Source organism: Rattus norvegicus, chromosome 9, assembly GCF_036323735.1.
Source record: "Rattus norvegicus strain BN/NHsdMcwi chromosome 9, GRCr8, whole genome shotgun sequence".
In the NCBI taxonomy this organism is placed as follows: domain Eukaryota; kingdom Metazoa; phylum Chordata; class Mammalia; order Rodentia; family Muridae; genus Rattus; species Rattus norvegicus.
Genome location: NC_086027.1, coordinates 66943158 through 66968836, shown reverse-complemented (window position 1 = coordinate 66968836; position 25679 = coordinate 66943158). Strand labels below are relative to the sequence as shown.

Genomic DNA, 25679 nt, shown 5'->3' with positions numbered 1-25679 from the left:
TGAGCTGTGGGGACACCATCACCTCGGCCTCCCTCCGCAGAGTTCCGGTACCAGCCGTGTATCCCACGCAGGGCATTTTACAGTGAGCTCAATCTCAGCGCTCACACCTCCTCTCTACCTGCTGAGCCATCTACTCAGCCCCTAGAAAACTTTCCTTGATTTAAAGTTAACATTTTAATTACATTTATGTGTTTATCTGTTGTGTGCGTGTATGTATCACGTGTAAGCACATGCATGACACAGCATGTCCATGGAAGTCAGAAGACAACATGCAGTTGGTTCTCTCCTTCTTCTATGTGGGGTCTTGGGGATCAAACTAAGGTCAACAGGCTTGGTGACAAGTGCCTTTCCCTTTTGCCCCCACTCCCCTTTTAATTTTTTTAATTAAAAATGTCAATAGTTATTTTTTGAAAATGAAAACTGAATTATGACCGAAGTACACAGGAGAAAAAGAAGAATTTGGCTTAATCTTTTCATTCCTGTACAAATAAATGCACTGGTAGTCAAATGAAAAAGGATTTAGTTGAAAGGTTGTTGGGTTCAGTCCACCATTTATATATCTTATAAACTAGTCCACCACTAGTTTATACAATAACACCTGGACCAGAATCAAGACCTTAGACTATGCAGGAAAAGCAGTATAAAACATTGCACATGAGAAAAGTCTGGTCCCAGGAACATACTAGACTGAATTCAAAAGTAAGACAGGGTTAGCCATGCACTGTGTCCCATCTGAGGGTTCTTGTCTCTGCTGAAAGTTCCAACCAATAGAACTCACCCTGTGGAAGACTGCCTCTGTGTACAGGCTGCCATCTGACCCAGACTGCTACGGTGTACAGACTGCCACAGTGCAGGTTCCCATGTCACAACGATTATCATGTGCTTGCACTGCCACCATGCACAGACTGCCACTGTGCACACATCAACACTCTACAGAGTTTTGTCTTACACAGAGTACCATGTGCACAGACTGCATCATACACAGATGGCATCATACACAAACAGTATCATACAAGGGCTGCATCGTACATGGACAGCATCGTGCACAGACTGCATTGTGAAGGTTACCATTTGCTCTGCTTATTCAGTCGCTTATCACAGTGGGGGAGGTTTAGACACGAACATAAACAAACAAACAAACTGCCCAGAATATTAACACTTTCTGTTTGCAGTAATCATGATACCACGAATGTGTTATTTATTTACTTAATTTTGCTTTTAATGGAGACAGGTTCTCTTGGACTTCCTTAAACTCACAGGAGTGTGCCCACCTCTGCCTCCCAACTGCTGGGATTAAAGGTGTGTGTTGCCACACCCGGTTGTGTTCACTATTCAGATAAAGAATTTGCTTTACCAGGCAATCTATAATTTCAAGTTAAAACGTGAATTGATTTTCTCTTACAGTCAGTCTGAAGTTGGCAGATGCTGGCACATTGGACAGAGTTTGTAAACATAACTGGAGTATTTTAAGAAAACTTCATTTAGTGCAACTTTATATTTGAATTATTAATCCTGTACAAGTTGCTTAAAAGCTTGGGGGGGGTGTATTTTGCCTGTGGAGTTTATTAGTGCATTGTTAAGTTCCTAAAATGTTTGAAAAGAAACAGCTTACACACACACACACACACACATATACACACACACGCACACATACACACCCATGACAAATATTTAGGTAGCTTTAAGTATTGACTTTTAAGTGGCACAAATGCCATTGTTTTGCTTCTTATACTTATTGTGAAGGTGTCTCACTTACTCTAGCTTGGCTTCACTATTTTGATCCTTTTGCTTCCCCTTCCTGACTGCTGAGATTATAGGCATGAATCCCCATGTCTGGTTCAGGACATGTTGGGAATCAAACCCAGGGCTTCAGGCATGCTAGGCAAGCACTCTCAGATTGAGCTACATCCCTACGTCAAACTGGAGCAATTTAAGGAGCTTCAGCTTGATAAACTTGAGTTGTGTGAGCTTAAACGAGAGTGAGTGAAATAGCTATGAATGCCATTGTGAAATTGTAAATTATACAGTCTTTAAAATGACTATCTTTAAATTTAATATCTACTTCCCTCAAATTAATACTAGGACTGAAGAGTAGATGCAGTCAGTGAAGTGCTCACTATACAATCTTTTTTAAATTAAATTAATTTTTTAACTTACTCACTTTATATTCTGCTCGTGGCCCCTCCCAGTTACCCTATCCCACAATCCTTCCGCCATCCCCCATCCATTCTCCTCAGAGAGCAGATGAGGATCCCTGGGTATCCCCACTACCCTAGCATTTGAAGTCTCTGCAAGTCTAGGCCCATCCTCTCCCACTGAGGCCACACAAGCATCCCAGCTAGAAGAACACGTCCCACAGACAGGCGACAGCTTTTGGAATAGCCCACCACTCCCGTTGTTTGGGACTTACATGAAGACGGAGCTGCTCCATATGTGTGGGGGGCCTTAGGTTGAACACATGTATGTTCTTTGGTTGGTGGTTCTGACTCTGAGAGCCCCAGGGAAGACCAACAGAGTCAGCTAACCACTGTATAATCTCGAGGAGCCAAGGCCAGTCTCTAGCCATACCCGAACCAGGCAGGTGCACCGGCACACGCCTGGAATCTCAGCGCTGGGGGGGGGGGGGGCAGAGGGGAGTGGATTTCTAATGAGCTTATTGGCTATCTCGACAAAGTGATGAACTTCAGGTTCACGAGGCTCTTTTTCAAAGATCACCAAGATCCAGCATGATGAAGACATCTGAGGTTGACGTCTAGCCTTTACACACATGAGCACATGTGGGCACACAGGCACCTGCTTGAAGCCACATGAACAGTTCATACATCCACCCAAAAGCACACTACACACACATATATACAAATTTACTACTAAACTCATTGTCCTTTTAAATATAATTGAGTTCCAGTTCTGTGTGCACATGGAACTCCCTTGCATTTGAAGACCTCAGCAGACACCTCTTCCCCAGTGAGCATTCCCCGCGTGAGGACTGCGCCGTGGCTTTGTTATTGGCCAGACGATGGGACAGAAACACAGAGATGAGTGAGCTGCCTGGGGTGACAGAGTCCACCCACCAATATTTCAGTGTGCATTTTAGCATCTGCCCCAAATTGCTGTTACCCTGAGTCGTGGATTGATTTTGGTTGGGTGGGAGACCCCCTCATCACACAGTCACAGGGCTACTCACTGGCTTCTTCTTTAACTTTATCCATCTCTGCCATCAGTGAAACTTCTTTGTCAATGATGCTGGGGAACAACAGAAACAAAAAGAACAAGAGCTTAAAGTTAAACTTTCAACAAGTGATGGAAATACACACACACACACACACACACACACACACACACACACACACAATGATTTTCATTAACCCCCAAATTTTTTGTGCAACAACTCCAGGAGAGAACTCTTTCTCTAACACTGAAGCAACGTGAAAGGGAAGTTCCCAAGGAACTGGTGACATTGCTGATTAATTCACTGCCAACACATCTGAAAGGACAAGGCCTTTCTGACTTTCAGAAGTGCTCAGTGTTGCATTTAAACCAGGATGTTCTTTATACATTCCAAAACTCCAAAACAATGATAAGGATTTGATAAGCTGGTCACATAAGTCATCATAGACCATCCCCAAATGTCTGTGTTTTTGTTTCTGAGATTCTAGCTAGGGAGAGAGAGGTGGGCCCAGTTCTGATGCAGTCAGTCCTAGGACTCTACTTGAGCAAGCCTGCTGAAGGGTGCTGCCCCTGCCAGCTCTGTAATACAAGTGTAAGTTTCCATCCCCTCATCATGGCAAGGTTATGGTGAACTTCTTTCATATAGCTTATTAATGAAAGCAATTATTCAAGTTTATTTCTCCCATCCCAACCCCTAATCTTCCAGTTCTACTCTCCAAAAGCAACAACATAGTGCAGATGCCTTCTATATCTTCAGATGTGTCTATCAAATCAGACGTGAGCTGTATTTTTAACTTTCAGTCAGTAACAAATTGCCATCCATCTAGTCATCCATGTATCTATGTATCTCTCATCTATCTGTATCTATCATCTATCTATCTATCTATCTATCTATCTATCTATCTATCTATCTATCTATCTATCATCTATCTATCCATCTATCTTTTTCTATCTTACTATCATCTAACTCATTTATCATCTACCATATATCTACCTATCTGTCATCTATCTACCTTTCTATCTCTGTGAAATTGTAAATTATACAGTCTTTACTGTTGGGGCTCTCAGAGTCAGAACCACCAACCAAAGAACATACATGTGTTCAACCTAAGGCCCCCCACACATATGGAGCAGCTCCATCTTCATGTAAGTCCCAAACAACGGGAGTGGTGGGCTATTCCAAAAGCTGTCGCCTATCTCTGTCATCTACCATCATCATCATCATCATTTAGGTATGTGCACATGTATTTTCTCTATCATCAATCTATGTCTCTATCTTACTATCTGTCATCTATCTTTCTAATTTATCATCTATCTTACTATTATCTATCTTTCATCATCTATCTGTCTGCATACATACATGCATCTGAAGTTTAGAGGCTTGCTGAAATCCTAACCATATTACTTCATCACCTAAAGCATTAATAAGTAGTTTAATGTTCCAGATATCTACTCAGGTTTCTACATATTCAGGTTTCTACAACTGACCCCTAAATCTTTCCAAGATCTAAAATAGACTTGTTCTTGCAACTGAATGACTCTCTTAAATGTCTTTAATCTACCATTTACCTCTCATCTGCTTTCTCATTTCTTTTGTCATTTATTTGAAGATACCAAATTGGCCTCAAGAGTTATTCAAGGCCTGAATTTTACTAATTACATCTCTATGGTTTTATTAAACCTACTCTTTATGCTTCCTGTTAAATTATTAGATGTAGAAATTTGTTATGATTCAGGATTGACTTTTGCAGACACAGGTACACTTGTAATATTCCTCCAGAAGATATCTCAAATCTGTCGTTCATCATCCAATAAAGACATATTGAATACAAGACATTCTTCATTTTGTTATTAATAACCATAAATGTCTTTCTATATCAACAAGGGTTGTAGGAAATATTTGATTTGTATGAATCTTTCATTTACTTGCTGAGCTCTTTCTTTAAGGAGAAATTTCATAGGCTTGGACTTAGTTCATGCTATGGCACTTGGCCAGCATGATCATAGTTCTGTGTTTAATCCTCATGGTGTCAAAGGGAAGTCGAGATTACCAATCGTTTAGTTATCATCAAGTATAGTTTTTATAGGTAACGAAAATGTTTGATTTTCTTGTCTGTTTTCAAGCCAGTTAGGTCTTTAGCATCTCCAAAGGTGTCAATGAATTTTTATTCTTGTTTATATACTTTTAGTTATGAATTTATGGAGTATGCATTTCAATACATTACAGTTTATCATTAGTTTAGATTTCCACCTGTACTTTCAAAATTTACAGTGTTAAACATTTCCTTCTTGATTATTCTTTGGTCAAGGTAAGAAGTGGCTTGTGAATGGATTTCTAACCACTTAGGACTCTGAACAAGATGGCGAGACCTAAGACTGGGCAAGTGATGAATGTCTGCTAAAGAGTTCAGTCCTTCTCAACCAGGAAATCCCGTGGACAGTGCTGTGCTCGGTGACAAGCACATTCTCCAAGGCTGGGCTCTGAGCCCAGTCCCTCCACTACAGACAGCATCAGGAGTCCCCATGATGCACATGGCTAAAGGTCACTGGGTTTGAGCACTTTCGTGAACCAGTCGTCTGAGTGTTCTTTATTTATGGTGCACAGGCATGATGACGGTGTGTCTTAATATGGCACGTGATAGCACCGAAAGGTTAAATAGTGAGAAGGGAGTCTAGACTCCATCCCTGTCCCAGAAGACTCAGCTCCTTTCTCTGCAGTCTTTGTTACTGCCGGTTCCTCACATTTCTTCTTAAGGTCCATCTCTGTATAAATCGGCATACACTGAGCAGCTGTATGAAGTGTCAGGCGGCATCGAGACCCTGATTCCAAGCAGACATAGCTTTTCTTGTCAAGACTACAGATGTTGCCCCGATAGAGACAAGAGTGGTTTTGTTTGTGGTGCCTGTTTTATTTTATAGTTTTACAACTTCCTTAAAGAGAGCACTTCCATTTCAGTTTAGGGAGACAAGAGCTAATGGATAAGCTACTGGGGAGATAAGGTGAAATTGGGGTCAAGAGCTCAAACTACAAATAATTAAACTACTCTGCCTGGGGACATGTTTTGAAACTTTATTCAGTACAGAAAGGGATGAGAGAAGACAGAAGATTTGGCAAGAAGGCTAAGACCCAGGAACACTTCAGGAGTGGAATAGTGAAAAGAAGTCCCAAGAGCCAGGGCGTTTCCTGAGCCATCTTAAGGCATTGCTGCGGACTTGCACACAGCTGCGGGATGCCGGCACCTTCCTAGGCATGGTGTGGATGGGTGCACTCATGGGACTGAAGTGTCTGGGTCCCACCCCTGGACCAATGCAGGGACAAACAGATGGAAAGTCTGAAGGCACAGCAAGTGAGGGAACGTAGAGTCCACTTGTACCCTTAAAATGTGTGCATCCTAATATAGGCTTTAGATTTCCACAGAACACGGAAAGGCAGGCCAGGAAAACTCATGGGCCCAAGGGCTGAGCCACCCCAGCTGGATTATTGGTTAATAGAATAATGGAGCCCATGAGAGACTGACAGGTGACTTGTGCTGCATGCTCTTCACAAAGAGTGACACAGAGTTGCATAAGGCTTGGGATGCTATATAAAGATATGGTGGAGAGAGAGAGAGAGAGAGAGAGAGAGAGAGAGAGAGAGAGAGAGAGAGAGGATATGAGCTGCCAAACATTAATTCATCTGGCCAATATTTTCTAAGAACTTGTCATGTGACAGTTAAGGGTTTTGGAGCTGCGAGTACAGCTATGGAAACAAAGAAAAGGAAGAGGCTGGGGATAAAATGTGGGGGATTTCTTTTATCATTATGAACTCTACATTCTTTTTTTGCAGAGATGTGAGACGTCTACAAGACTGGCCAAGAGGGTAAGACAGAGAGAAAAAAAATGTGACGGTCGGAAGAAAGAAGATCTAGCAGACTTCTTAGAGACATACACAGCACACATGAGGGAGAACCATCCATGGGACGGGGCTGGCTTCAGATAGTCAGTCATTGAAAAACGTGCAGACTACACAGGAAGCCCAGAAGGCTCTACATAGTTACCAGCCTCACCATCCCAGTTCTTACCCAAAGAACAGATCTCGGAAGTCGGGAGGTCTGTAGGCTACACATGGTGGGCAGGGACCACTCTGAGGAAGAGGCCTTTCCTGAGTTCTTCACCAGTTACATGATCGTACTAAGTTTTTGTTGGTGGAATTTGTTAACATAATATCACGCTCAGAGAGTTACAAGATGGCCATCTGTGGTATAATACATATCTCCAGGTGGAACACATATTGTACAAAGCCTAATAGTCACACAATGGTTAGTTCAGAACTTCTGGGATAGCAACAGGAGGAATGAAGGTTTACACAGTAAACTCTAAACTTGGGAATGGGAAAAAGCCTGTGAGGTTGGCATCAAAGCATGCTTCTGTTCCTGTGGATATTCTAACAAGGGAATGTCTTCAGGTGCCTCAGAAATTCAGCCTTGCAATTGCTATATGACTGTGTTCAAAACTCACACCCAGGGTTATTGTTCTGACCTGATAGACAGAAGCACACCAAACTCAGGACTCAGCATAAGGAGGGACCACGTGATCGTCCCATGAGAATTTCATTATAGTGGACCTGTGGTACCTGGGTTTTGATTCTGAGGCATTAGGCTTGTGGAAGGGAAATGGATGTGGCAGACAAAATTAGTGCAGGCCAGTCTGCCCCTTGGTAGGCTGTCAGACAGTAAGGAGCCAGCATCACATCATACTGAGCCCCAGACTAAGAGCAGGTCAAAAAGGCATGGCCATGTCTGAAGCCTTTAAAATGCCTTCAAAGCTGGGATGCTTTGAGAGTGATTGGATCAGGGCTATTCGAATGACTCGATCTTCTCAGAAGGACAAAGACAGACACACTGAAGGGCTGCTGGTTGACAAAAGCAGCAGTCTGGAAAGGGGTGGAGGGCATCTTGGCAGAAATCTGGAATGGAGTTATCAGATAGGGAGGGGCGAGTGGGGCATCATACCAGAGTCCTACTGGGGAAGCAGAGGTCACAACTGCTTTTGAGGTTCTCTTCTGTAGGTAGATATCAGCTTGCTGTTGCCTCAAGGTGAGAGCCAGTCCTAACTAGTACTGAAGGCTGATTGACAGGGCCAGGTCCCTCAGCTGGCGGGCCAGTGCCAAATGGGAACTCACTGAAGCTTCCCAATACCACAGGGGGCAAGAACCCTACTCAATCTGTACCACAGAGTCTTGGCACACGCCCTTTGCCTCCAATACAATGTCTCCCTTCCTCCCTAAATTCATCTCTTCATCTAGCAAGCTCTTTCTTCAAATCTTTGCTTAACTGTCAATGTCTCACAAACCTCTAATGACGCTGCTAAAAGCTTCACCTTTACACTCTTGTTCGGTTACAGGATGTTCAACAGTGGTGGAACTGTACAGGAATATAAGATACCCATCTTTCTGCGGCACAGCACATAATGGGCATGCCAGAATGCTCACGTATGAATCATGTCTGTGTGAAAACATATACACGTTTGCACATGGATGGCTCTCATCATTTAAGATATAAGCTGATGACTTAAAGGGCAATGATGTTGACCAAACACTGAGGCTTTGACTCAGAATCAAAAGAGTGAGTTGGTGATTATGTTCTGTTGCAACCTGTGCTTTCCCATTAACCCAAGAGCCTGAAGACTGAGTGGCCCTGTTTTCCAGTACTGATCTCGTACTCGACAGGAACACACACTTCTAACTGGTATAGACTTAAGGTTCATCCAGCATGTTTTCCATCAGCAGAGTTGAACATAAAACCCATGCTAAGCTCACGTGTTTCCAACATACACTTCCTACCCTTCCAAAACACATCTCCTTTATCTAAACTACTTGGCTAATAAAATTTTATCCTGTGGCCATAAAAAAAAGCTTTTATTACCAAAGCAATAAGGTGTAAGGAGGAGATTACCATGGCAAAATCTTTATAGTGTATTATATAGTTAATCACAAAGATAAAGTGTCATTTCATAAAAATGTTTCCACTGTCTTGATTCTTTCTATAGGGGACTAATAATGGCGATAAAAGGAATCAGAGAGGCTCTTCAGTTGGAATATATTTGTGATTTTCTGCTCTGTGGAGGACTTGTCTTTAATTCTAGAGACCAAGGCATGGAGGAACCAAAACAGTTTCTTCTGGAAGCTTGGATGAGCCCACAGGCTGAGTGTTCTTAAAAGGTTAAGATGCTCTGGTGGGCAGGCACCCACAGGGCCATCACGGTCGAGAACCGTGTCTGAAAGACAAATCATGAAGCAGAACTTCAACCAGTATGGGCATCGGGTAGAACCGGATGTTGAAGAGTTAAAAGGAGGCCAGTTCCACTTCTGATACTTTGCCTTAGGAAACCTTTAAAGAGAAACTGCTGGGAGCTATCTGATCTCAGACAATTGTGGTTCAGAAGCATCTGTGGACAGTGCGCTTGAGTGGGAGGGAGCTCCTGTAACTCCTTGCCTACTATGCCAACAAACCAGGAACAACAGAGATGGAGGGAGGGCAAGCAGGCTGTATAAGAAACCTGTATCCTAGTCCCCTTGGTTCAGAAAGGCGAGGTGCTGGGGAGAAGGGATGATAAGAAACGCTAGGGGATGCTTCAGCCCTGCTGGCCTGCACCACACAAGGAGAGCATGCAAATGAGCGATAAGCCCTAAAGCAAGACTTCCTGGCATAAGACTTTTCTTTCCTTTCTTCCTGTCTTTATTTATTAAAGAAGAAAAGCCCCACCCCACTCTGGGCTCTGCTCCTTATTACTGTGGAGTTCTCTGCTCTTCATGAGCCCGAGTGCTGATGGGAGGGGGCGTCTGTGCTGCCCAATAGCTTAGAGGTCTTTGTCCCCTGGATGAGGGGTTTGTACCCACTAGGGAAGAGCAGGAGACCTTCCTCTCAATGTAAGGCCCATGAACTTGGTCTATGAGTTCCATTTCTGACTCAACTCAAATACTCAAGCCCTTCTTGAGATCAGGGCAAAACTAGTCAAGGGATTACCTCAGCTACTTCTCAGCAACTGAGAGCTGTCAACTGAGTCTCTTCCTTGGCTTGATGACCACAAGTGCAGCAAGAACATGTGTGCTCTGTATTCCTATGCCAGGAGGGTCAGCAGCTCTAGCTGCAGATGACACCCCACCCCACCCCGATCTTACAGGCTGCCGATGCCCAAGTTCCTTTCTTGACCTTAAGGATCTCTCCTTTGGTGCCCTCCCCTGTACCCTGTGTTAGTTATGGCGCCACTGTTACTCTTCCTTTACTTCCTATACCGTTCTGTCCCCAGCAGTGCACCCCATTACTGAAAAGCCTCTCCTACCTACCCACTTCCACTGTAGCAGACGGAACCCTGACCGCATTAAGAGTAGGTGGCTGTATTTATTTATATTTTCGCTGCATTGCTGGGATTCCCCAACTGCCATCCTCTCTACTCTATAGATTTTTGCATTTTACAACTACCTAAATTCTGTTCATAAAGGGAAATACAGGATTTTTTCCCCTTGAATACAACAATGGTGACAACAATGGATCTTCTAAAGACTTGATAATGTTTTTCACTAAACACACAAAACCAACACAGGTCTTGAGTAGAAAGACGAGCTTTTGAAAGTTTCCCACTAACCACAACCATCAAAGAGGTAAGATAGCTGACCTTCCCGGCACAAAGCACACTGAGCTACAAGGCAAAGCAATTACCCAGATATGAACAGCTGCACTCAGTCTATCACTTGGGCTGAGGCTCATTTTATTTTGGTTTCTTTTACCAGAAATTTGATATAATGTGTTAATGTCTCTTAGCTTAGCATATTTCATGTTTGATTCATATAATAATTGAAACACAACTGATGACTATTTGACTATACCATTTAGGCTGCATTTTGGGAATGAGACCTGCAGACTGCAGATGAACTTCTAATATCGGACTCCGGAGTTCCTCAAAACAGACATAGTTAATCTCAATAAAACCCCAGTGGGACTCCTTTACATTCCTAGAAGTTTTAAAAGGACAAGAGAAATAAAATGCTCCAAGTCTACAATCTACAGCACCAACTCTTTAGCTGAGGATATACAGATTTAGTCATTATGTATTTTCTTCTCTTTCCTAATTATGTCTCAGGTTGGTCTGTTTCTATCAAAAGCAAGAGTCAAGAAAGTGATTGCATTTCAGTTTCACTGTAAGAAGATAAGACTTTAGCCCTCCCCGTCTTTTAAAGCCACACTATAGAAGGGGAAAGGAATCTGTGGGTGTGGCCATCTTTACTTCATCTCACACCCTCATTAAAGAAAGCAAGGCCAAATCAAACGTTTCCATATAAAACAAGACAAAAATAAATAACCATTCTTTGTCTCATGTACCAGATAGAACCAGCCGCTTTTACACTCTGCTACATTTTTTCCAAAAACATTTGTTTTTTTAGTTTTAGTTTTAGTTTTGTTTTGTTTTGTTTTGTTTGTTTGTTTCTAGAAAACAAATTGGGATGGGGTTGTTATCTGTGCAGATGCCATCATCGGTGCTGAGCCTGAGTCCTAAAAGTGTGGTACCTGAAGGATCAGCAGGGCCATCACATCTAACCAGCGGCAGCCAGGCCTGGCTACCTGGCAGGCTTTAGACTTCCGGCTCTCGGGTGAAGAGGGAGGGGGAGAGGATGCATACCAGGACCCTCTAGTCGAGCGAGCACAGTTGTCTCAGTTAACGCCCTGTTCTAAGTAGCTCACGTCGGGAAGTCAAATAAACACTAAAGACTGAAAAGGAGACTTTCCTACTCTTCCGACTACAGAAGAATGGTGGTTCTTGTGTCTAGTTTATAAGTGGATTTTCTGTTTTGAGAGGCATGTGTTCACTCACACTCTATCGATTGGTGGAGTGAGGCTCCGGGGCCTTCCATCCTCTCAGACACTGTGACCGTGCATGCTTCTGTTCCCTTCTTTATGTGGCAAATTTCTAGTCTTCCTTCAAGATTCAAACATCACCTCCTAGATGAATCCTTTCCTATATAGCCCCCAGGGCTCACCTGCTAACACCCGGTCCCTGCACCTGGGGCTCACCTGCTCATACCAGGTCCCTGCACCTGGGGCTCACCTGCTCATACCAGGTCCCTGTACCCAGGACTCACTTCTCACACCCGGTCCCTGCACCCGGGACTCACTTCTCACACCCGGTTCCTGCACCCAGGACTCACCTGCCCACACCCGGTCCCTGCACCCGGGACTCACCTGCCCACACCCAGTCCCTGCACCCAGGACTCACCTGCCCACACCCGGTCCCTGCACCCAGGACTCACCTGCCCACACCCAGTCCCTGCACCCGGGACTCACCTGCTCACACCCGGTTCCTGCACCCAGGACTCACCTGCTCACACCCGGTTCCTGCACCCAGGACTCACCTGCCCAAACCCGGTCCCTGCACCTGGGGCTCACCTGCTCATACCAGGTCCCTGTACCCGGGACTCACTTCTCACACCCGGTCCCTGCACCCAGGGCTCACTTCTCACACCCGGTCCCTGCACCCAGCCCCTGCACCCGATGATCTACTGTACTATTTGCCACACTGTTTTCATTGTGTTGCTCATTTCAGTTTGTGCGCACTAGACAAGCCTTTTCAGGGAAGGACAGCACCCTCATCCTTCAGTATTTGCAGCAGAGGTTTTCCAGCAGTGGTATCCAGGTTAGCTTCCTCAGTGTAATGCACAGAATGCAGATTTTTGGGGTCAATTCTGGGGTAGTGGCTCAGGTGCCCCTCATTCACAAAGAAGCTTGAGAAGCGCTACTGAGGGCACAGTCTGCTACCCATGAGATGAATGGATGAAGAAAGGGAGAGAGAGAGAGAGGCAGAGAGACATGGCAAGTCAGGAAGGTGGGGTGACCTGTGCTGGTGACAGCTGTAGCCATTCCTAATGGGGTCCCTTTACTTCTCTTCTCTCTTCACTCAAGGAAGAGTAAAGCTGTGTCGAGATTCACACATTTCATACCCAGGATCCAGCACATACGAAGTGTTTACAGAGCTAGAGGGTACCAAGGAGCAGCATCTTCCAGACACAACAGGGCTAACACACACACACACACACACACACACACACACACACACACACACACACCCACACACACTCACTCACTCAGAGAGAGAGAGAGAGAACACAAAATCCTGGCACTGAGAAGGGACAGAGTCCTGCCCCTAACCAAGAAGCTATGTGCAACTGGTACCTGCTGGGAAAGGGAGAACCAGTTCTCTCCAGTGGAGTGTCACTGTGCGTATCAACCACACACTCAGGGCAGCCCCATGCCCAGGAGTGACAGGCCAGTACAAAGTGGACTCAACTCCATATTTGTTTTTTGTGCACTTTTTGTTTCTTTTTTGTCTTAGTGTTTGCTTTTTTTAAAATTTTCTTTCTAATTTTGAGAAAAAGAGTGAGTGGGAGAGCAAGAGACAGGGAAAACAGAGCATAAATTGAGGTGGGTGAGGAGGGGGAGAGGATCTTGGAGAGTTGGGGGAGGGGAACGAACATGACTATAATATATTGCATGAAGAAACTTTTAATTAGAAAGTGCTGAAAGTCCTCCCAGTGTCCCGGGGGAGAGGAAAAGAAGGTTCCTGAATGCTACACTTGGAAGACAGAGACTTAGGCGAGCGTCCACTGTGGAGCGTGCTGGGACTTCTCTAGTTGCTCTGACAACTTCCCGACTTAGATAGGGATACTCATGCAGCCCAAGGAAACCACAGAAGGGCTGTCTTGTTCTCGATTGCTTTTGAACTAGAATACATAAAATGAAATTCAAACCCCATTCTGTCTAACTCCACACCACGTGCTTCCTAATTAAGTGGTTAATAAACCTTTGAAAGTGTGACTTTTATTAGACTATGGCCTAGTAAGAATCAAGAGTTTACAGCTACTGGAATTTTAATGCTGCACACATGTAAGGAATTCTATTACACTGACTTCATGTTTGGTTCGCTGTATGATTTGTTGTTGTGAACCTGACTAACTGCCCCAAATAACTTCAGAGTCCTACTTCCTACTAGCCTCATAGGTTAAACAAACAAACAAACAAACATCACAACAAAAAGCCTCTAAGATTCATTCTCAAATTGTAATATAGAATAGCTCTCTTTAAATCTAATGTGTTTGCTATCTATGAAGATGCTTAAAACATTGGTCTTAATTCTCTGAGTGAAAGTGCACTAGATTATAACTTCTTAAAGATATCATACCCTGTGGGGATATGCAGACAGAACACTTGCTTAATTTTGCCTTCTATTTTCATTCTAAGAGGGAAAGACAACCACTTCTGCTCAGAAGCATGTGACTAGCTGGTTGACTGGCAGTCTTCATTTGCTTAAAAGATTCAGACATCTCAGATTTTGAAACAAAATCAGAAGCTCCTTTGAAAAAAGCCTGCAGCTAAGGCCCAGCAGCTGTCAGGGCCAAGCGTGTGGCTGATGTAGTGTATTGTGGTAATCACACGTGTGAGCGGCCCAGGAAGGCTGTTAACGTGAGGCGCTGTTTATGCTGGTTTCTCTAAACCGAAAAGGCCAGTTCAGTACTCTCTGTGTTTATCAGCCTGCTCTTCCTTCAGTGCCTGCAGAGGCCCTGGGGAAACATCTAATGTGGAGAAAACCTTAGGGAGGAAAGAAAACAGAAAAGGATCAGCTTCCGCCTCCAGAGAGTGAGCTGCACCTATGTAGAGGGACATAGATTCACGACTAAGGCAAGGCCTGAGAATGGCCTGGACCTCAGGGACTTTCCACAGTTGCAAAGTCACAGGAACCTTGGGTTTTTCCACATTATGTGGTATTTGCCCTTTTTCACAGCTTCAGAATGGTTCCTGGCCGCCTACTGCTCTTTATTACACTGGTGCAGAGTGAGGGAAAAGAGTCATTTTGGGTAATTTGTCAGCTAGACGGCAACAGAATCCATCCATATGGCTCTCTTGAGGCATAAATATATTTATTAGCCTCTTTTATTATTGTCTCCATGTACTCTTTGCAAGGATGTGCTCATCCCCACATCGCCCTTTTAGGATTCCAAATAATATGGTCCATTGTGGGGGAAGGAACAAGTTCACTTAATTTCCTTTGTATAGCGTCTTGGACAAGGCAGAAACAGGTGGGCACTTAGGAAGAACACAGTTGATGAGAAAGAAAGGCATTTGTGAGAAAGTCTGGTTTGCACAGGTTTTGATTAGAGAGAGGGCTGTATTCACCTCTAGAGAAGGAGACGGAAAAACCTTCTTATTACATTTTAAAAATAAAAAACCCAATTGAAACTTATGACTTTATTAAAACAAAACAAAACCGAAGAAATGAAAGCCACACATCCTGACCTCTTGATCTTGATCTTCATTATGTGTTTAGGCTAAAAGCTGGCAAAAATCTAGCAACTGTTTAACAGACCTCTTATAATTAAATATGGGACTGAAAGCATCACACACCCATTATATAGCAACACCAGGGACAGCCTCCTTAGGTCATTCTCGGACGAGCGAGCCCCTTACAAGTACCTTATTGCAAGGAGCATGGAGAAGCATCCTCTCTGTAACTGCATAATTACGCCATTCCAGTAGCCAACATTCCGTGGACACGCTAGTAAAGCTCACTCTTGCTGCCATGTTGGCTTTACAATGAGTCCTACCTATTCCCCATGCTCATATGACTGAACTCAAAAGCCAAGTCCGCCCGTTGCCATCTGTTTTGTGATACAGAGATAACTCTAGGGTCTTTTTTCCCCTAACCAAATATGCGCCATTCCCATCAAAGTGTACGTAGCTCCATGATGCTAATGATTCTCTTAGGTAAGAGAAGGACAATTAGATGACCAAGTATTTGCTCAATCACTGGCGGACCGTAAGCTATGCAAAAAGACTTCCTTCTTCCATTTCGTTTAAACAGAACCAGGGCTTGCACACCTGAGTGTGCCTGGCACTAGAATGGATGGACATATGCCACGTATGCCTGGGAACAGCAGTAATACTGCCTGGATGAAGCCAAAGACGAATACCACAAACAGGTGCTTAACGGAACAATTCCCCCCTGTCCTCATCTTCACGTGCCTCAGACCTCCATCCTAACCCTGGTCCCCACGGTGATATTTGGCTTTATTGTAAAATGAGAGAAAGACTCCGGCAGAGACAGAGTGGCTAACGAAAGTGACTGCCTGTCATTAGCTACAACCTTCGGTTCTTAATTTTTCCATTTTCTTCTAAGGACTGAGTTAAATTCTGTAATGAAAAACAGACAAAAAAAAAAAAGAAAAGAAAGAAAGAAAGGAAAAGCAAAGCCTTCAATTTTCTACACTCCAATATAATTGTTTTTCAGATCTCAAGGAGGCAAAAATGTAATTTGACCTTTAAAACGTGTAGCTGGAAGGGTTATGTTTCAGGCAGTATGGAAAAAAATATTTTCCTACCACTGATTGAAAAGGGAAGGCATTGAGGTACGGAAGTGATGGGAAATTCCCTTCCTGTATCCCGACTCTCTTTGGAGGGTGGGGTGCTGCAAGCTAGACTTTCATGGTATTATAGAGTCTGCCTTTCCCTCAAGGGGACACTACAGAACATGCTGCATTCTCTTCCATTAGGGAATCCTCTGAGTTATCCACACTTGGACCAAAGATGCCTCTGTTATAGGAGCATGGGGAGGAAGGAAAACCCCAGGAAAAGGTCATCCCTGGCTGGTTAGAAGCACCCCTGGTCTCGCCTTTTGCTACTAGAAACTGGTAACATGTGACAGTCAATATTGCCAGACCAACGTCTCCTATAGGGAAGACATTCACCAGCTGAGCGGCAGTGACTGCTCTGGCATTAGAGCTGTAGCCCCTTCTACAAGATTTGTAATCCATGATGTTCAGGTGTTAGAAGATGCAAAAGAGAACCACCTGGATTTAAAACTAAACACGTTTTCAGTATCCACTCATCTGTTGAGGGGCAACTAGGTTGGTACCAATTTCTTGCTATAGTGAACAAAGCAGCAATACAGATGGAAATTTTGGTGCAATAACAACAATGAAAATTATATATATAATATATTGCATTTATATATTATATGTATTATATATGTGTGTGTGCATGTGTGTGTATCTGTATGTGTGTATGTGTGTGTATACATATGTGTATGTGTATGTGTGTGTGCATGTGTGTGTGCATGTGTGTGTATACATACATATGTGTATGTGTATGTGTGTGTGAATGTGTGTGTTTATGTGTATGTGTGTGTATGTATATGTGTATGTGTGTGTATGTGTGTATGTGTGTGTGTGCATGTGTGTGTATGTATATGTGTATGTGTGTGTGAATGTGTGTGTTTATGTGTATGTGTGTGTATGTATATGTGTATGTGTGTGTATGTGTGTATGTGTGTGTGTATGTGTGTGTATACATATGTGTATGTGTATGTGTGTGTGAATGTGTGTGCATGTGTGTGTATACATATGTGTATGTGTGAATGTGTGTGTTTATGTGTATGTGTGTATGTATATGTGTATGTGTGTATGTGTGTGTGTGCATGTGTGTGTATACATATGTGTATGTGTGTGTGCATGTGTGTGTATGTGTGTGTGTATATTTACACATATAGATAGTATTTATCCTTAGAGAAAAACAAAATCTCAAAATTTGCAGGAAAATGGATGGACTTGCACAGGAGACAGAAAAGCCCGACTGAGAGATGTCCTGAGGGATCATTTATGCTGCTAGGAGTGAGCTGGCCATGTCACACACCCCAGAACTAAGACCTGTGGAGTAATGGCAAAGCCTTCTCCTCAGGATTCGAGGCTCCGAGGGAAAGCCTTTCTTTCTGATCCATGTGTGAATGTGGATGATGTGGACAGGATTTGTCACCATAGCTTTCTCCACCTGGATGTTTAAGGCATGAAGACTATTTGCCTTCAGGACACTCCTACTACCTAACCTTGCCTCCTTGGCCCATCTGTATACAATGAACCCTGCCTTTTCGTTGATCTGTATGGACCAGCCATGCCTTCCTGTTCAACTCTCTATAATAAACATACTGAGTTCCAGACATGGTGGGTTTTTCTGGAGAGTCTAGTCCACCCGATCCCAGTTTTCTGTCTGTGTATCTGCCTGTGTCTTTAGTTTTCTTCACTTCCTTGTTGCTTCACTCAGGTTCATTCCTGGAGCCATGTCAAATGCATTAGATTTAGAATATATAACATTCATCAAGAGTACAGAATCTCAGAAAGAAAACCACCATGTTCCCCCTTACATGCAGACTCTAGTGATAAGACAATTGTATATATGTAAGCAAGTGTGTAACATGTGTGTACAGTATAATACGTGGATTCAGTATAATATGTGGATTCAGTATAACATGTGGATTCAGTATAACATGTGGACTCAGTATAACTTGTGGACTCAGTATAACATAAGAAACAGAAACAAAAAGGGGTGCAAATTGCATGAAGAGGAAGGGCTATGGAGAGATAATCGACACCTGAGTCATGAATGAGGAAAGCTGAGTATTTTTCTAGTTCTAACTCAGTCTGGATTTTCTCTTGGTGAACAAATGTATATAAATACAATCAATACTGAGAGTGTAAAATATGGGGTGAAGTTCCACAATTTCTTCAGGCTAGCTAGCCTGACTGTGTAGACGTTCACTGAGGTGTACAGACTTTGAGTCTGCTAATTTTAGGGTGTGATGCATTTTCAGTTCTTTAAAATCAAATTGTAATTAGATTACTACCTCAAACCAACCAACCAACCAACCAACCAACCAGCCAGCCAGCCAGCCAGACATCCATCCATCCATCCAACCAGCCAGCCAACCAACCAACCAATCAACCAAACAACTAACCAACCAACCAACCATCCATCCATCCATCCATCCATCTATCCATCCATCCATCCAACCAACCAACCAACCAATCAAATGATATAGATTTCTTGGATCACAGAAGTAAGTTTGGGGTGCTGCCTTTGTAAGGGATGGCCAAGAAGCCCTAAGGGTGTTTAAACTATATGCACAAGGGTTTGGTATAAAAGCAACTACTAATTCATAGACACTGTTTCTCAGTAGATAGATACTAAGTTATTTATAAAGAAAACAATGAAAAACAAAATGAGCACAGAAAAACCATAATCTCAGCATTGGGTGCAATTCTAGGCATTGCACAAGAACAGTGCAAAGGTGTCAAGAAAGGATGAGTGTGTGCACACGGTGATAGGGAGGGTTTGTCACCAACCCAAAGAGAAGAACTGTTCTGCACGGTAAACCTCCTGAAGCAGAAAAACAGTTCTGCTTGGCTTCAGCCTCGAGTGGCTCAGAGGACGTACACTGTGGTAATTTTGTGCTATCTGGGCATGCAAGGATCAACCCTGGGAATAAGGTGGTTCCGAGACTCGACCCTCTCCAGCTGCTTCCTGTTAGGAGTCCTCCTCAGGCGCACATCCCAGAGAAGATGGTAGCATTTAAAATGTCAAAGAGATAGTATCTGGTTGACATGTGGCCACCCTGCCAACCAGTGTGATAATTGTGCAGAAAGGCTTTGCTTAGCCACCAGCAAGGCCTCAGCAGCAGGTAAGGGGGGGTTTCAGGTGTGTGGGTAAAAGATAAACTTATCTTAAAATAGCTAGTTCTTCAACTTGGGATTCTCACACTAGAAGTCCTCTTTTGATTAAGGGACAGAATCTCTAGAGAGCATCTGTTATATTCAAGTATGTCAGCTTGGGTGTGGAACCCATCTTCACAATGAGGATGAGGTCATGAACTGTGATAGACCAGGAAGCATCAATGAATAAAAAGAAGAAAAGGGATATGAGGATACCACGGTAACCTCTTCAGTAGAGTGTCACAGTGAGGATGGATCTCTGACCTGAAGAGAGCCACAGGAGGGACCCTTGCTGTGAGGAAGGAAAAGAGATAGAGGAGGAAGAAATGAGTTAAAAGTGGCAGAGAAAGGGGACGTGTGCAAGGGCTGGGACTCATGTCTCATCTCCAGGTTTAGCCTGGCCTAGACACAGCCCCTGCTGTGGTTTGAACATGAAAGGTCTTCCTAGGATCATAGGTCTGAACACTTGGTTCTCCCCTGGTGGCACCATTTTGGGAGGTTGTGAAACTTTCTGGAGGTGGAGCTTTGTGGGAGGAAGTAGGCCATCGGGGGCGGGTCTTGAGGCTTTACAGCCTAACCTACCTACGTCAGCTCTCTGCTTCCTGACTGCACAGGTAACGCGACCAGCTGCTTTGACGTCTTGCCTTTCCCACTATGATGGAGTGAACCGAAACAAACCATTCATTCCTTAAGGAGCTTCTTGTGCTATTTTGGCCACAGCAATGAGAAAGGTAATGACTATAGCCCTACTTCGGCAACCAAACCAAACCAAAAGATAAGACACAGGGCCAGTGTGACCCCTTGCTACAAAACATGTGCCATGACTGGCCTTTTTTTAGTTAGAATAAAATAGCTCAAAATGATTGCTCCCTCTGTGCCTCAATCTCTACAACCTCGTTAGCACCCCCACCCACCCTGACGAGTACACACACTACTTTGCTGGCTTCCAACCAGCTTCCATCTTCCTTAAGAGTGCTCTTAATTAGATGTTAAATTGACAATAGCACCTAACAGGATTTTTATAGCTCTATTTTGTGAGACTTTCTCTCCTAGCATATGGCAAAAAAATATTGAGTATTATTATACTTCCTCAATGTTTTTTCAATTTCATGTTTTATTGCTCATTTTAAGCCTTCATAATAAGCTTGGACACACATACACTGGGTTTGCGATGAGAAGCTAGACTAGTCTGCACACAAAGCAATTAACTCTGGCAGCTATGATCGCAAAGAATGAGTATTTCCCAGCTGTGGTAGGAGGCCAATTGTACAGCAGAGAAGCCAGCTGCTCCACATTAGTTCCTGATGTGACTTTTTATGTTCTTGTTCAGATGAAGTGGGAGAGGACTATGTCATCTTGGTTACTTGCCTAGATCCCTAGTTCTTTCTGAGAAGATGATAATGCCCTACCCATGACCAGTTAGCCGCATGTGACCCTGTCCTGGTGAAACGCCAGGGTTATATTTTAGCTACTTAGTGGTTTTCTTCAGTAACTGTATTGAGCAAGTGTTCCTCACGGCCTGCTTGGGAAGGATAAGTACCCAGCTCACTTGGCCCTGGTGTGTTCTTAGTAAGCCTGGAGGATGTGCACCAGCCACTTTCTCCTAGCTTCTTAACATCACATCTCCCATGAACCTCATCGGGAGTTTTGGTAGACTGTAGTCAAGCAGGACTCATGTCCTTAAGTTGGCACTGTGGCGGAAAGTGGAAAAGTGAATGTTTTCTTAATGTTTTACGTGAGAGGCTCTATTTATTCCTAAAGGACACAATGCCCTTCCCTCCAGAGTACTTGGGAGCTAGGAGAACTGGGTGATCCACAGTAAGGACCGGAGAGGGGACTTAGGAGTGGGACTCACAGACTCATGCCATGAGGGTCACATGAGTTAATTACTGGTTTAGAATGAGCAATGTTTTTGGAAATGCAGAGGACATGGCCCATGTGTTCCAAAGCTACAACCCCCTGTGGTTGAGCCAAGGTTTGCCACTGGTGGCACTAGATGCACAACTCCCTCCTTTGCCTGTGGTATGTGATTTCCCTGTCGACAGGGAAACCCATCTTCTGTGGCCTGGTATTTTTCATAAGTAATGAAATTCCTAAGATCCACCCTTTAGGAAACAAGAGTGAAGCTTTATTTAAGTCTTGCCTGAGCAGAAGGTTTATTTGGAGTAGAGGCAAAGCTTTCTTCTTGGTCGAAATGCATATAAACAGTTCTGTTTAAAAGGGTGATTTGGTTTTATTTTTAAATCAGCACACAATTGTTGTGGGATCATTCTTATTAAGGGTTTGGTCAGAAAAGAAGTGCTGGAGTTTACTTGGTAGCTGCCACATATAGCAAAGGGTTGAACCACATACTTTCTTCCTTGGTTTGGAAGGAGAGTGCCCTTTTTGTCTTGTGGGTGACTTTGGAGCCTGGCAAGTCTCATGGAAAACTCATCTCCCACTCAGGTCCAAGTGCAAGGGGGATGTGGAGCAGAGAAATCCCACGCAACTTCCGTGGGTGCTGGCTTTCCCTGTCTACACTTTCACCGTTGATGAGGAGTAAAAAGCTCAAAGAATCCGTTGTCAATTTCCAGATGGCTTGAGAGCCATGTGCTGTTTACTGATACTCAGAATTATTAAGTAAATAAAAAGCAGGTTTAGCAGCTGGAAGAGGGGTGGTTTGAGGTCACTGCTACACTTGGTCAGCTAGTGCTTGAGTCACTGAATGGAAGGCATCACAAGGAGAAGCGCTATCCAGCATAGGAAGTATTTACTCTATGAATGGGGCACAGAGTTCTTCAATGGAGACCCAACCCCCTGAAAGCCGCGCTGGTAAATACAACTAGGAGCCACCCTTGCCCTGGTGTCTTGATGCATTGTCTGAGTCTGTTTTTAGACACACAGGCAAAGCTGAGTGACAGTATGTCTGGGATGCTTAATAGATTTATAGCTGGCCCTTTCCAGGTAAACTCTGCCGCCCCTGGCTCTAGACATAACAGGACAACTGACTTAAGGAGAGACTAGAAACATAACTAGAAATGACTAAGAATTCTCATCTTCAATAGTACAACATCTTTGCCTTAGTTCTCACACGTGTCCTAGGAGTCGCTATGAACAATTTAGCTACAGTGTGGTCAAGAGGAAAGCCCTGTGGGTGCCATGGCTGGGTGAAGGTCACGGGTCATGTGCTTCTCTCAGAGGACCTGTAGGGACTGAGCCGTGACTGAAGGAGACAGTTTCCTGTCAGGTACCTGGTGTCTTCTGCACCCATGGGATCTTGTATGTAGCAGATGGCTTAAAATTCATGAATTTTAGATTAAGTCAGTGTGAAGCTTAATCCTTAGTTTTTACAACTCCACAGTTTCTGTTAAAAAGCACATCGGTGTCAAAGCAAGGACTTGGAATGGAAAAATATGCAGAAAATAAGGTCACATTCTAATGTCAGGAGAAGTCAAGGCAACATCAGGGACAATTTCCCTGGGCACCATGGTTGGGTTGTTTCTTTTGGTGTGAGCACCTAGATTTTGGGCTGGATAACTGGCTTTTCAAGTCTCAGCTTGTGGGTTTGAGTTGGGAGTCACCCCACCGCTCACTCTGTGGGAAACATTTGACTTTGAACAGACAGTGAGGAGACCAGTTCTCTTGCCATAGTAATCATTTTACAAAGACTTACATGCAACCAGAACCAGCCAAGGAAAATTAGCTTTTGCAATCCCCCCCACCCCCCAGAACTACTGCCTAGCCCTCAGGGGACAAGGCTTATGGAGAAGCCAAGAAGAGAGTATCTGCTGTCACAGAAGTGTCTGTCTAAGAATGAGGTAAGCAATACTGAGGAGATACTGAAAGAGAAAGAGAGGGAGGGAGGGAGGGAGGAAGAAAGTAAGAGGGAGGAAAGAGACTGGATTCTGATAATATGATAATATAATTTGACTTAGAAGATTTTGCCTGAGTGAATCTTCTGGAATATTGATATATTTCATTTATGAACTTCTCCTTTGTCTTTAGTATGGCTTTTCTCATTTAAAGCTGAGTCTTTAGTGATACACAGCATTTTTTCCCATTATAATAACTATATAATAATAAATATTTCACCTTAATTCTGTAGACAAGAAAATGTCCAGGCCTCAGAGAAATGTTTTTCATTAAAACCAACAGGGAGGGGAGGGCAACACCTGAAATGTGTCAGGGCACCATTTCTTTGTTGGAAGAAGGAAAGCAGATGTACTGAGTACACTGTGAAGTTCAGTGAGGTAGGCAGTATGAGGGTACCTCTGTGATTGTGAGCACTAATCACTGTCAAGCTGACAGGTCGGGGCCTTGAATGGCTGAGGAGACAAGCCTCTGGTCATGCCTGTGAGAGATTATGTAGCTTAGATGAACTGAGGTGGGAAGGCCCACTGTGTGTCAGTCAGCACCATCCATGGGCTGGGGACCTGGACCCACTATGAATACAAAGGAGAAGGCACCCTGGGCAGCGGCCCACATCCCCTCATGGACTCAGCTCTCCAAATATGGACTCAAGGTGGCCAGCTGCTTCAAGCTCCTGTGGCCATAGTTCCAAGCCCCTGCTGTGGTGGCCTGTGCTCTCTGTGAGCCAAAAGTGATCCTTTTTTCCTTGGCCACTTCTGTCATAGCCATCATAGCCACCCTGTTTATGTCAAGAACGGAGTTCTATTACTAAAGTCACTGGATGTTTCCTTTTGCTGGGGAAATTTAATGATAACAATGGTAACATTACTTGCTCTCATGTTACTAGCCTTTCATGGGTACCAGTACCATGTAAGGTTTCTCTTCCCTGCCTTGGTTCAGGCTTTATTCTGTATTCTTGATGTGCTATTAGGCCAACTTCAACTTTCAGTGAGTTATGAACACTGTCAGAGTTCTTATTCAAATAAATACCTTTTCTTTTTCGTTCCCAAGATATATGTTCCCGTTTGCAGAACTTTACAAAAGTCAGAGAGAGGGCTGCTCTGTGATGTTGACGTATCAAATAAACAACTTTTTCCATCTGATATTTTTCTTACAGACTGCAGGGAGAGCCCAGATGCTGTGGATTTACAGTTGTGGGCCAGAGCACTCACCAGTTGTGTAGCTCAGCAAAAGCTGCTTTGATCTTCTTCACAGAACTGTCCACCTCTTCCTTGATCATGACTCGGTATCTCGTCAGAGAAACAGTGCAGCGCTGCAGATCCTTCACCGATTTCTCAATATTTGGACCTAAAATCGATGCCAGGAAAAATAAAAGTGAGCATGACCACTCTGTCTTTTATTTATGAGCTTAAATAAAACAAGGCAAGCAACTCCCCCCACACAGACCTGGCCTGGCCTTTGTTTTCCAGGGGAGAAACTTTGTTAAGAGGGAATGGGTTGTTCAGTAACCCCCAGCCCCAGAACAGTGCATCTTCAGGGGGCTGGGGGAGGGGGAGGGGACGCTGGCTGGGCCACATACAGCACACCTGTTGTTTTGCTCTTCAGAACGAGCCTCTGCTCATTATGTTCTGCCATAAACTGAAGTCTCTTCCAATATAAAGGCCATTTGTGCCGCTGGCTCCCTCTGTTAACACCACTGCACATGCTTCAAAGCCAGCAGAGATTTTGGAGCAGGAAAATGACATAGAGAGAAGCCAACGGGCTAGAGAGGGCTGTGAGTGCCAGGTATACTGGCTCCCCACCAGAGCCCTGAGCCAGGCCTGTAATTACAGCCTCAGCAGTAAAGCAGCTCTTTGCACAGCCATCTCTTTGGGTAGCCATCTCTCCTTCTCCGTTTCCCGTTTCCCATAACGCTCACCAAAGGCAGAGAGCCTGCATGGCAGACAGACTGTCCTTATCTCAACAAGAACACGTTTCTTAGAAGAAGAAAATCTCCCTCAAGAAAATGGAACGAGTGTGTCAAGCCAGAGCCAAGGAAATCAAATACAACTGAGGCTGAATCAGAAGGGCACTATTTCGTCTTGGAATCAGCAAAGAAGTG

The 25679-nt window shown here is 43.9% G+C and overlaps 1 protein-coding gene across 18 annotated transcripts in view; it reads right to left on the bottom strand.

The window, feature by feature from the left end:
- The window catches only part of Spats2l (spermatogenesis associated, serine-rich 2-like), a 173868-nt gene that overhangs the window by 19248 nt on the left and 128941 nt on the right, over positions 1 to 25679 (bottom strand). For all 18 annotated transcript variants that reach the window (XM_006244992.4, XM_006244990.5, XM_063267193.1 and 15 more), the window contains 2 exons: positions 24790 to 24925; positions 3185 to 3243 (listed from right to left, as the gene is read on the bottom strand). In XM_006244992.4, coding sequence (XP_006245054.1) covers positions 3185 to 3243; positions 24790 to 24925 — 195 coding nt within the window. The remainder of the gene's footprint in view (positions 1 to 3184; positions 3244 to 24789; positions 24926 to 25679) is intronic.